The 13,190-nt window shown below is 45.3% G+C and overlaps 1 protein-coding gene across 16 annotated transcripts in view; it reads left to right on the forward strand.

Annotated features, from left to right (window-relative positions):
* Positions 1-13,190, forward strand: part of MAP7D2 (MAP7 domain containing 2) — a 116,873-nt gene that overhangs the window by 85,841 nt on the left and 17,842 nt on the right. For all 16 annotated transcript variants that reach the window (XM_009197312.4, XM_009197313.4, XM_009197316.4 and 13 more), the window contains 2 exons: positions 11,259-11,530; positions 12,138-12,270. In XM_009197312.4, the coding sequence (XP_009195576.2) occupies positions 11,259-11,530; positions 12,138-12,270 (405 nt within the window). The remainder of the gene's footprint in view (positions 1-11,258; positions 11,531-12,137; positions 12,271-13,190) is intronic.

Genomic DNA, 13,190 nt, shown 5'->3' on the forward strand with positions numbered 1-13,190 from the left:
CCCTCTAGAACTATTTTGGTACCAGGAGTAGTTCTAGAGGAACAGAATATTAAGGATGGAGTTCTTTCGTTGGTTTTGGGGTTTCTGGAGTTGGCTTCTCAGAAGCAAGATCACAACTGACTTTGTGCTGTTTCTTTGAAGTTGAAAATCCTTTTTTTTTTTTTTTTTTTTTTTTGAGATGGAGTCTCGCACTGTCCCCTGGGCTGGAGTGCAGTGGTGCAATCTCAGCTCACTGCAACCTCCACCTCCCAGGTTCAAGTGATTCTCCTGCCTCAGCCTCCCGAGTAGCTGGGATTACAGGCATGGGCCACCATGCCCGGCTAATTTTTGTATTTTTCGTAGAGATGGGGTTTCACCATGTTGGCCAGGCTGGTCTCGAATTCCTGACCTCGTGATCCACCTGCCCTTGGCCTCCCAAAGTGCTGGGATTACAGGCATGAGCCACTGCGCCTGGCCAAAAATCTTTTTTAAAAAAACTTTTGTTTTAGTTTCAGGGGCACGTGTGCAGGTTTGTTCTATAGATGAATTGCGTGTCATAGACCAGGCATGGTGGCTAACACCTATAATCCCAGCACTTTGGGAGGCCAAAACGGGTGGATCACAAGGTCAGGTGTTCGAGACCAGCCTGACCAACATAGTGAAACCCCATGTCTTTGAAAAATACAAAACATTAGCCAGGCGTGGTGGCCTGTGCCTGTAATCCCAGCTACTCGGGAGGCTGAGGCAGGAGAATCGCTTGAACCCAGGAGGTGGAGGTTGCAGTGAGCTGAGATCGCGCCACTGCACTCCAGCCCGGACAATAGTGCAAGACTCTGTCTCAAAAAATAAAAAATAAAGTAAATTGCATGTCACAGGGTTTTGGTGTACATATTATTTTGCCACCCAGGTAATAAGCATAGTACCCAATGGGTAGTTTTTTTATTCTCACCCTCCTCCCACACTCCACCCTCAAGTAGGCCCCAATATCTGTTGTTCCCTTCTTCATGTGCAAGTGTACTCATTGTTTAGCTCCCATTAATAAGTGAGAATATACAGTGTCTGGTTTTCTGTTTCTGCATTTGTTCACTTAGAATAATGTGAAGTCGAAAATGTTGAAAAAGATTGTGTTTCTAGAACTATTTTATACACACACACACACACACACACATATATATATATATATATATATTTTTTTTTTTTTTTTTTTTGAGACCGAGTCTCACTCTGTTGCCCAGGCTGGAGTGCAATGGCATGATCTCGGCTCACTGCAACCTCTGCCTCCCAGGTTCAAGCGATTCTCCTGCCTCAGCCTCCCGAGTAGCTGGGACTACAAGTGTGTGCCACCACACCCACCTAATTTTTTTTGTGTGTGTGTGGTTTTTTTTTTAGTAGAGATGGGTTTTCACCATGTTAACCAGGATGATCTCGATCTCCTGACCTTGTGATCCCCCTGCCTCAGCCTCCCAAAGTGCTGAGATTACAGGTGTGAGCCACCACGCCTGGCCAACTATTTTAAAGGACACATCATCTGAGTTTTGTAAAAGCTGTCCCTGATCAAAGAGACTTGGTTAAAATTCCAGACTTTTTTATGCAGTTTAATTTTGAGAAAAAAATTTAATTTCCACTCTGTCTAGTGTTCCACTAGAACACTAGTAGGCACTTAGTAGGTACATTAAATATTTGTGGAATGAATGAATGCAGGTCGCTATGCCCAGTGTCTCAGAGAATCTCCAAATGAGTGAGAAGAGTCCCTATTTCAAGGAACCTCCAGCAAGGTGGGGGAGCCTTGTACACAGTTGAGCACAGTACAGGCCCTAATCCAAAGAGCTACCCATCTGCTCAGGACTCTGGTCAGTCATCGTCCTCTCCAGAGCCAGCCAAAGCTGAATTCACCCCCTTCTCTGTGTTGACAGAGCATCGTGTGCAGTGCTGTCTCACTCACTCACTTAACATCCAGCCCTCTTCTAAGGGCTGATGATGCAAAAGTCCCTGCCCTCCTGGAGCTTATGTGACGGTGAACAGCATGGATAAGATCAGGTGGCGATAAGCTCTGTGAAAAAAAATTAAACCGGTTCAGATGACAGAGTGGTGGAAGGGAGTAGCTGGGTAAGGTGGTCAGGAAAGGATTCTCTGAGAAGGTGACATTATGGCAGAGCCGTGCATGAAACTAGGGCATAGGCATGGTTGGTCTATGCCTCATTGCTTGGTGTTAATGTTTTATACTTAGCAATCTCCTGCTAGACTGCTATGAGGTTGGAAACTGTCTTGATTTATTGTTGCACAGTAGGTGCTCAGTATGTGTGTGTGTTAGTCTGTTTGGCTGCTAAACTGAGTGGCTTATAAACAACAGAAATGTATTCCTCACAGTTCTGGAGGCTGGAAAGTCCATGATCAAGGTATGACCAGATTCAGTGTCTCGTGTGGGCCCATTTCTTGATTCATGAACAACCATCTTCTCAATGTGTCCTCACATAATGGAAGGGGAGCAAGGGAGCTCTCTGGGGTCTCTTTTATAAGGACACTAATGCCATTCAGGAGGGTTCCACCTTCATGACCTAATCACCTCCCAAAGGCCCTACCTCCTAATGCCACCACCATGGGGTTAGGGTTTCAACTTACATATTTTGAGGAGACACAAACATTCAGACATAGCAGTGGTATGGGATGCAAGTAAGAAGGGAAGGAGAAGCTAGAGGGCCAGGGTAGGGTTGCCTGGCAGATAGGGAAAATGCTGAGACCAGACCTGCTCGAGGACTTTGTCCTTTGCTCACTTCTGAGCTCAAACGACCCGCCTGCCTCTGCCTCCCAAAGTGCTGGGGTTACAGGCGCGAGCCACTGCGCATGGCCAGTTGTATCATTCTTTTTATTTTTTATTTTTATTTTTGGAGACAGGGTCTCACTCTGTCGCCCAGGCTGGAGTGCAGTGGCACAGTCTCTGCTCACAGCAACCTTTGCCTCTCAGGTTCAAGCAATTTTCCTGCCTCAGCCTCCCAAGTAGCCAGGATTATAGGCATGCACCACCACGTCTGGCTAATTTTTGTATATTTAGTAGAGACGGGGTTTCACTGTATTGGCCAGGCTGGTTTTGAACTCCTGACCTCAAGTGATCCACCTGCCTTGACCTTCCAAAGTGCTGTGATTACAGGCGTGAGCCACCGTGCCCGGCCATTTATCTCATTCTTTATACTTTACATGTTTTGTAAATATTCTCTTGCATACTCAATGTTGGAAAAACATAATAAAAAAGACTTACTTGATTTTTAGAATGGTGCCACACACAAAACAAACCCCCACCAAAACTGGTATTTTTGACATTCCTTCTGTGCAGACCAAGTGTGTGATTTTAAAAACACACTGGAAATGATGTGGCTTTGAAAAGGGGCTCAATTAGCCCTTTGAACTCCCCCATCCAGAATCCCAGGCAGGTCGTGTGATTAATGATCTCTTTTCCTGTGACCACCTAAGCTCTGACAGTGCATTATTCTCCTGCCTGATCTCAGATAAATTAAGCCACTGTTGGGTGGCTGTGCATGTTAATAGCATTGCTCTTTTAAACGTTCAAGTTTATTTTTATTGTTTTCATCGTTGGGTACTTGCATGGGTTTTAGGAAACTAGATTCAACAACACTCTGAAAGACATAGATGGAGCATAGCTTTGTTCCCGTAACCTCAAGAAAAGAAATCCAGTGTGGCCAAGTGGATTTGTCCAGCCTGTCTCTGCCTCTGAGTGTTGATGCTGCCTGTACTTCCAGGTCTTCAGCGTGAAATATTCTCTAATGGTTTTATATTCTTAGAAATATATTCTAAGTCAGTTTGGTCATTATGATAGGCAATATTTCAGCCATCTATTGCTGCTGTTACAAAGCCCCCAAAATTGAGTTGCTTAAACAGTAATTTGTTATTCATTTTCACAGTTCTGTGACTTGGGCTTACTGGGAGGTTCTCTCTTTGGATCTTTTGTGCAGTTGCTCTGTGGGTTGACTTGGGTTACCCAGGGTCTTCCATGCCATTGCAGTCCAGTGTTGACTGGAGCTGCAGTTACCTAGAGCTCAGCTGAGCTGAAGGTTCAAGATGGACCATTTTCCCGATTGTCAGTTGATGATGGCTGTTGGCTGGGAGCTCAGCTGAGGCTGTCAAACCAGAGTGCCTACTATGGCTTCTCTGTATGGCTTAGGCTTCTCACAGTGACTGGGTTCCAACAAGAAATGGCCCCAAGATTGAGCATCTTTTGGGGCAGGAAGCAGAAGCTGTCGGGCCAGTGAAGGACTATGCCCTGAATTGGCACAGTCTTACTTGTCTGCTGTATTTGATAGGTCAAAGCAGTCGGGCCAACCTAGATTCAATGGGATGAAGAGATAAACTCAAAAGATAAGATCATGTGAGATGGGAGATATTATTGTGGCCATCTTTGGAAAATTCAGTGTGCCAAAGATAATCATTTCCAGAGGTAGATCATAGCTGAGATCAGTTTTGTTTCAGGGACCTGGTTTAATTTCACTTTATCGTGTATTGAAAACAAAACATATTCCATATGAGGGAAAACATTAGATAAAGGTGTCTGGATGGCCCAAAACAAGTACCTCCCACTTTACTCCAAATCACAGACCCATGGAAGGCTCCCTCCCAGACCCAGGCTATCCATTTGGTGGCTGAGGACATTTAGTGGATCCTGGCTGGGTGCCCTTCCCATAAGCTGCTCTGGGAGATGTATGGCTTGGTTATCCTCTCCCACAGATAAGCATCTACAGCAGGCTAGGCTCCCACAAGGGCGATTTAACTGCTGTTTTTGCCAGCACATCATTCTCCAGTAGGCTTTTACATTCTTATCTGAAATTCTTCCTGAAGAGGGTAATTGAAAATGTCAGGTGATATCCCCTCCTTGCAACCATACCTGTATACTCACTCAGTCCTGTATTTTTGAGTCTTATCAGAGGATCATTTGAGTTTAGACCAATTTTTTCAACTTTTAAATTTCGAAATGATTTCAACCTTGCCAAAGAATCACAAGACTAGAACAAAGAACTTTCTTCCACACCTTTTACATTTCTGTCATCCTTCCCATCCCCTATCACCCTCACTCAGTCTTGCACAGTCTCTCACATTCATCCTCCATAGATGCACACACAGGCACACATACACAGATTTCTCCCAGAACCGTTTGAGAGTAACCTGCAGACATCATACCCCTTTGCCCCTAAGAACGAAGACATTATTTTCCATTGTTATGGAAATCAGAAAGTTTAACTTGGTACTGTTACTTAATTTCTAATGTATGTGCAACTTTTGCCAGGTGTCCCAATAAGATTCTGGGTTTTTTTGAGACAGACTCTCGCTGTGTAGCCCATGCTGGAGTGCCGTGATGTGATCTCGGCTCACTGCAACCTCTGCCTCCCAGGTTCAAGTGATTTCTCCTGCCTCAGCCTCTCAAGTAGCTGGGATTACAGGGGCACACCACCACGCCTGGCTAATTTTTATATTTTTAGTAGAGATGGGGTTTTACCATGTTGGCCAGGCTGGTCTCAAACTCCTGACCTCAGGTGATCTGCCTGCCTCGATCTCCCAAAGTCCTGGGATTACAGGCATGAGTCACCAGGTCTGGCCTAATAGAATTTTTTATATCACTTTTTTTTCCTGGTCCAGGGTCCAACCCAGGATCCCACATTGCATTTAATTGTCTCATCTTCTTAGTCTCCTTTCAACTGAAACAGTTCCTTAGCCATTCTTTTTCTTGACCTTGACATTATTTTATTTTATTTTTTGAGACAGTGTCTCCCTCTGTCACCGAGGCTAGAGTGCAGTGGTGCAATCTCGGCTCACTCCACCTCCCGGGTTCAAGTGATTCTCCTGCCTCAGCCTCCCGAGTGGCTGGGACTACAGGCACGCGCCACCACATCTGGCTAATTTTTTGTATTTTTAGTAGGTGCGGGATTTCACTGTGTTAGCCAGGATGGTCTCGATCTCCTGACCTCGTGATCCACCCACATCAGCCTCCCAAAGTGCTGGGATTACAAGCGTGAGCCACTGTGCCAGGCCAGCCTTGACATTTTTAAAGAATATAGGCTAGTCGTCTTGAGGAGTGTCCTTCAGTTTGGATAGGCCTGACGTTTCCTCTCATCACATTCGGGTTGTGTTCTTTGGGCAGGAATCTTGTGGCACAGGTGTTGGGTCCTTCTCAGTACCTCATATCAGGAAGCTATGATGTCAGTTTGTTTAATTACTGGTGATGTTAAGTTTGATTACTGGATTAAGGTGGTGTTCCCAGGTTTCTCCGGTGTAAAACTGCTGCTCTTTCTTATCTGGGAAGTAACAAACTTTTCTGAATGTTAGCTGAGCTGTGCTGATGAAGCCGAGACCCCTCCTATGCAGTGAGTGGGCTGTGTTCACTCACTGCATGGAGTCAAGTGGTTTTGGAGAACATGGAACTAGGTTCCAAGATTGGAGGGAAAAAGTCCTTTGGTAGTTCCACTTTGCAGTCAACTCACATTCAGAGGCATGACAACCCTCTCCAGAGAGTTATTCTTGCCACTCTGTTTACAGAGGTGTTTGTTCGTATTTTCTACCAGTCATGGAACCTAAAAAGTTATATCATCCTGCCTTATGTTCCTGGAAGGCCTAGTTTACCATCCTAAACACACCTTGTGAATCCTCTTTGTTATATTTTTATTGGACCTTAAAAAATTAAAGTGGAAGAGCTAAAAAAGTGAGACAAAGAACAAACGCCTTGAGTGCCAGCCCTGGCACTCTTGTCTGTTTGCATTTCTTTGGGAAAGGTTGTTTAAACTCTTAGGACTTCGGTTTTCCTCTCTAAAATATGGTTAATAGTAATTTCCTACCTACCTCACTGGATTACTGTGGCAATCAAATAGACCCTTGTTAAATAGATGAGAAGGTACTTCAAAATAAACCTCCATACAAGCACAGTGAGTTCCCCTAATTAATTAATGTTTCTTTCATCAGCCAAGATACCTATTTCCAGGAAATTGAAAAATAGCTTGCCAGACTTTCTCTGGCTTGCAGCAATGTGAGCAGGGCTGACCAGAGAGCCGAGGAGTCTGACATACCAGCCTTGTGGTTTAGTTTCTTCCAGATACCTGTGCTTAGCACTTTTGCAGGGCAGCTGGCAGGGTACAAAGTCCATGTAAGCAAGTGGCAAGGCAGGATGAGCAGGAAACTTGACAGATTGTAGATAACATTGGGAACTTCTTTTTTTTTAATTCTGTATTTTGGTCACTCACTGTAAAAGAGTAAAATCTGACTTGCCCACACTTCTCTGATTTGAAGGTCATGTTTGTGTGTGCATGTGAGTGTGTGTGTATGTTTTCTAACTTACTCTGTTTATTGGGCAGTGGCTAGGGTAGGGGACTGTAAACAGACTTCTTAATGAGTTTTATCCCAAATAATCCACCCTTACTTCTCAGGTAGAAGTTATTTTTAAATGTGTGCTCATGGGTAATTGGTCCAGTTTTATTTAGAATGGAACCTCGCAGTCTGTGGCATGAACTGAACCTACATGTGACCATTCTTTGAAAACAAGAAAGGCTGTTCAGGGCTATGCCTGGACTTTTCTCCCTAGGATTAGGATCTTGGCCTGCATTTCCATTTACTTAGATGGGTCTGACATAGGCGACAGGCTCCTACCACACTGACTGAGTGTGTGAGCCATTTAAGCACACACAGAGGTCATATTGGAACTCAGATGCTGGCTATGGCTGCTGAGGCTGCAGCCAGTTTAGGCCTCCCACCCACTTCCCCCAGTCCAGCCCTGGAGACCCTCATGGTCGGAGTCATGTCTGCAGGAAGGCTCCTTGTCTACCTACCCATTCATGGGCAGAAGTGCCACTTCAGGGACCCCTGAAGCAGAACCCACCTCTTTCTATACTGCTTAGAGAAGCCCAGAGTGTGGGCTCGCAGGCAAGTTCCAGGGAGAGAACAAGAACAGGCAGGATTGTGCACACCCAGCACCTTTGCTTATTCTCACCAATCAGAGAAATCATACCTCATTCCATGGGGAGGAGGGTGAGGGCAAGCAAGAAGATCAGGTGGGATTTGCCAGGCCTTCCAATGCCGGAAAGTCCTCCTCAACAGGTCAAGGTAGGAATGCTTATGGGATGAGAAAGTGTTTCCATCTGTTATCATCTACCATGAGATAGTATTCTTTCCTACAGCTTCTATTGCCAAGTTTCAGATCCACTCCCTGCCCCTGTACTGTTGTTGGATCAAAGGACACATATCATTCACATGACAGTCCAGTGGGGAGGTAATGTGCTTTGATCTTGGTAAGGCACTAGACCAAATCTCTCGAGACACCCTCGTGGTGGTTGGGTGGCGGGTATACAGCTGTACTCTGGGCGCCACTCACCTTAGATAACAGCATGAAAGGAAGGCGTGACCAAGCAAAGACCACCTGCTGTATCTTTATACAGATTAGTTGAGCCTAAATTCAGGCTCAACTAATGTATATAGTTAGTACACATTGTGTAACTCATTGGAAAACCATGCTCAGTGGAGCACTGTCAGTGTGAGCAAGCAGGATATGGGCTCCCCTGTTATTATAGTTCATCTTCCTGATTTTAGTTCATTCTTATCTGTGAGGATTATTTGGATTTTTAGTTTATCATCTAATTGATCAACACCAATACCTAACAGCTATTGAGTGCTTACTCTGTGCCAGCTCTAGAAAGAACATCTTGGGGTCTTGGTGACCCCAAACTCAGACTTAGCTGCCATGGCAATACAGGAAGTGGAGCAGAGTTGTAAGAACGCTATCTGGCTTAGTTCACTGTGGGAAGCCATTTCACCTCTCTAAGCCTAGTTTTCTCATCTGTAAAGTGGCCATGATAATAGTACCTGTGTCATACCATTTACACACATATGTACACAAATTTAGCAGCCTAGTGGCTGGCGTCTAGACAGCACTCAGTAAACATGAACACAACAGCAGAGAGTGTGAATGGAGGTCTGAGCTCCAAATGGTCAGGGGAAGGACCTGGTCTGACTGTATCAGAACACATGAAGACTCACAAGCTGAATTGTAGAGGCACTCACACATTACCTCTTGAGCCAAGGCTCTCAGGAGCCTCAAGGTCACCATGGGGATTGGACACTACCCCTCCAAGCAGAACAACTCCACTCTTACCTACTGGGTACAGACAGAGTGTGTGTGCGTCTGTCTCTGTCTCTGTCTGTCTATCTGTCTCTCTCTCTTTCTCTCTCTCTCTTTCTCTTTCTCTCCCTCCCCGCCCTACCCCATGTCTCAGGGATTCTCAGTTGAGGGAGATCTTGTCCCTAAGGGGACATTTAGCAATGTCTGAATGCATTTTTGGTTGTCACAACCTGGGTGGGAAGCAGACTGCTGCTGGCATCTAGTGAATGGAGGCCAGGGATGCTGCTAAACATCCCACAGTGCCCAGGACAACCCCACAACAAAGCACTATCCAGCCCTAAATGTCAGTGATGCCAGGTTAAGGAAGCCTGCTATGCGTGCCTATGTGTATGGCGGGTCAGGGAGATTCTGTGCATGGCTTTTACTTGGTAAGAGTCTAGGAAAAAATAGAAGACCAGCATTATGTAGTATACCTGGAAAAAACCACCTGATTGCTAAGCACTCTGAAAAACTGCATCCCTTAGGAGAACCCAAGTATGGGGCCTGAGCCCAAGGCCAGAGGGGAGAATAGTCTGCAGAGAGTCAAAGCACCATCCACAAAAACAAGGTGTCTTGGGAGTTCTGAGCTGCTCCAGGCCTAATGGCATGAGGACACAGGGAAGCCACTTTGGCCAATGTGAAAGCATTGTGTTTGGGGTTAGAGTTGTTCAGCTGAGAAGACAGCCAGCCATGGGAGGGGTGGATAGCCTGTGGTGGATATGTGATGTAGGCTGCTTTTACATCAATGAAATGGTTGATACTGAAACAACTGGATTTTAGAAATTCACATCATGTTTAAGATGTATTCATTGTATCAAATGATCACCTGTTTGTTTCCCACCTTTATTTGGCCTTCTGCCTGGCATTGACAAGAAGGAGGAAGGTGTTCTCCTGGACACCAGGAGCTGGCCCTTTAACATGAAAACATATTGAAAAATTGTTCTGCACCTCACCCAGTCCAGTCCACATGCCACTTGAGGATTCTTTTCCCCTTCAAGACCAAGTTTAATATTGATCTGATCATATTTCCCCTTACTACCAGGACTGATTAGGTAACTCTAAGCCTCTGGTGAAAAATTGTCTTTGAATATTAGGGTGATTTGCCATTTTTATTGCTGTTTTTATAGATTAAAAAGTCAGATGTTAGCAATTCATGGTTCAACCTGCTGAGTATTGAGGGTGATGACTTGTAATTTCTGTATACATTACTTTATATCCTTCCTAGAGGAACTCTGTACAAATGCCCACATCCCTGTTCAAACCTCTAGGGAAACTGGGCATCTCAAGCTAAGCTGTTACCTGTGTCCTGAACAAGCAGCACTCACCAGGAGCCAAGCCTAGGCTGGCATACCTGTAATGGACACTTTCCCAGCAGACACAAGACAAGCTCCTGTGTTTTAACCAAGTGGCTCATCCTCACCTTTTGCATCTGTCCAGTTGGGAGAAGAGAGATTCTTTCAAACCTGAGACCCTCCAAAAAACAGCTCCCATGCCCATATGTTGGCTGTGTTCCTCAGCATTTAAAAAGGAATGGAGAACCTCGAAGACTTGCTAAGTGAAATAAGCCAGACATAAAAGGACAAATACTGTATCATTCCATTTATATGAGTTATTTGGAAGAGGCACATTCACAGAGACAGGTAGTGGAAGGGTGATTGCCAGGGGCTGAGGGGAGGGGGAATGGAGACTTGAACGCCACTGAACTGTACACTTAAAAATGGTTAAAATGGTAAATTTGATATTATATGTTTTGTCACAATTGTTTTAAAAGGAGCCCGCATTTTCATTGCCATGTGCTGAAACCAGATTCAACCCTGATGTTCACCTAAAAAGAGGGAGTAGGAAAGTGCCTGATACTCCTTCTTTACATTGTCATGAAACCTAAGTGAGATTAGGACATGGCCTCATCAGTTGGGCTTCTTAAAATAATTCCCTTTCCACCAGGGCCATCTTAGAGAGACCATATATTCCTGTTGGGCTGAGAGCACTTTAGTGACTTTTGAGTGTGTGCTAAGCCTTACTTTTCTTCCTCTGAAAGGATGAAATTGTTCAGCTTTTCGGAACTAGGTGTCTTAGGAACAGAGAGCTCTGTGTTCAGACCCAGTAATCGTCCTTTGGCATATTTTTGGTTTTCCAGGACAGCTACTAAAGCTTATCCACAGTCTCCAAAGACAACAAAACCTCCCTACCCAGGGTCTCCTGTGAAGTACCGCTTACCTGCCCTTTCTGTTCAAGAGATGCCCAAGAAGAAAGCAGAGAAAGAGAAGAGCAATAAGGAAAGAGAAAGTACCTTGGCTCAGCAGGCTGCTGGCCCGCAAGGAGAGGAAGCCCTAGAGAAGCATGTAGTGGACAAGCATGCCAGTGAGAAGCACGCTGCTGCCACAGGAGGGAAAGCCGAAAACAGCGCAGGTAGATGCTGCCACTGTGCCTTGGCTTTCCCAAGACGGTTCTCCTCAGACCCAATCTACATGCCATTCTCTCATGTTTTGGGGAGGGAGAGAGATTTTTCCCTGGGAACAAGTTCATCCCCTCGTGCAGCTTTCTCAGGTTTGCACGTTGCTCCTGAGTTCTTTCCTTCAGTCTTCTGAGGGTCCCCTGGAGGAGACCTAGGGGCTGACTCCACTCATGGCTGTGGAAGCTCACGGGGATGCTGAGTAAGACAGGCTGCATCCAGGCTGCATCTGCACCTCACACAAGAGAAGATCTTCCTTTAGTCTTTCAGGCTTCTGTGATGCAGTGAGTTCACCCAGATGGTGGCTGCTGTGGCACTTGCTAGTGACCTTGTCTTTCCTCCTCACGTTTCCATTGTCTTCCACTGTAAAATGCGTCCAGGGTTACAGCCAGCCCGTGACAACTTCTCTTGCTTGGTGGTTGATTGTGCTAGTCTGGACAGCATTTCCCGTCACCACACTGGGTTGGATTTTTTTTCACTTCCAACTGGCAGCTGCTGTGTAAGTGGAGTCATTATGTTCATTTCCCTTGGTCTTTTCCTCTTGATGCCTCTCTTTTGGTGCAGCCTTGGGGAAGCCCACAGCAGGCACCACTGATGCAGGAGAGGCTGCGAAGATCTTGGCTGAAAAGAGAAGACAGGCCCGGCTGCAGAAGGAACAGGAGGAGCAAGAACGACTGGAGAAGGAAGAACAAGATAGGTATGCTAGTGCTCAGAGTTTCGGCATGATCTCATGTAAGTGTTGTGTTGGAAAGAGCAGCTTGCCTTTCTTTTTACAGCGTTGGTATTGATAAAACTTGAAGAGAAGTATGCAGAAGTATGGGAACCTAGAATGTCTGAACTACATGGAACGTGTTCAGGAGACTGAGTCTTATGTTAGATGTAATTATTAATAACAATGGAACTTTGTTCTTTTTGGAGGACCTAGAAACTCATAGCTCTTGGATCTAAGTGGCACAGGCATCTTCCCATTCTCCTCTTGGACTCTGGGGCCCTGCAGGCCTCCTAGAGCTATCAGGGAAGTCTGAACTTTGTTTATAAAATGAGATTCTCCCTGGGAAGACAAGAGGTTCAAGATTCTGGTTTTGGTCTTGATTCTGATTTCCAAATTGTTTCCTCCATCAGATTATCCTAACTCACACCCCAAAGTGAGAGACAGAGGGTTGAGCAGTGTCCCCTAGGCATAGGGTTGCGTGGAGGGGCAACCTCATAGTCTTAAGAACAGTGAGGTATGGGGAATCCCATCTGGGAGCAAGACAAAAGACATCATTGTTGTGGTCCTTACACCTTGAAGAGTGTCAGAATCATCTGGGAAATGCAGTAAAAATACATGGACTCAGCCCTGTTCTGTTTTAGTAGCTTGCCAGGGTTTGAGAACCCTGTGATATTAGTACAAGGGTACTTTGTCACAATACAGACAGCCCTTCCTTTTCTGATCTTTTTGTTTAGAGAGGAAAGCATGTTGAAGGACAAGGTCAATTTTATCATTAAATTGATAAAGGAAGCTGTTAGGCTCATCACAGAGTAAAATCCAATACTGTTTAGAGGATTAACATGACAGGAAGCAGGCAATGCTGTAGCACTTCAAGGCCAGCACCGAATTTAGAGTAATAAATAATA

The sequence above is a fragment of the Papio anubis genome, chromosome X (assembly GCF_008728515.1).
Source record: "Papio anubis isolate 15944 chromosome X, Panubis1.0, whole genome shotgun sequence".
In the NCBI taxonomy this organism is placed as follows: Eukaryota; Metazoa; Chordata; class Mammalia; order Primates; family Cercopithecidae; genus Papio; species Papio anubis.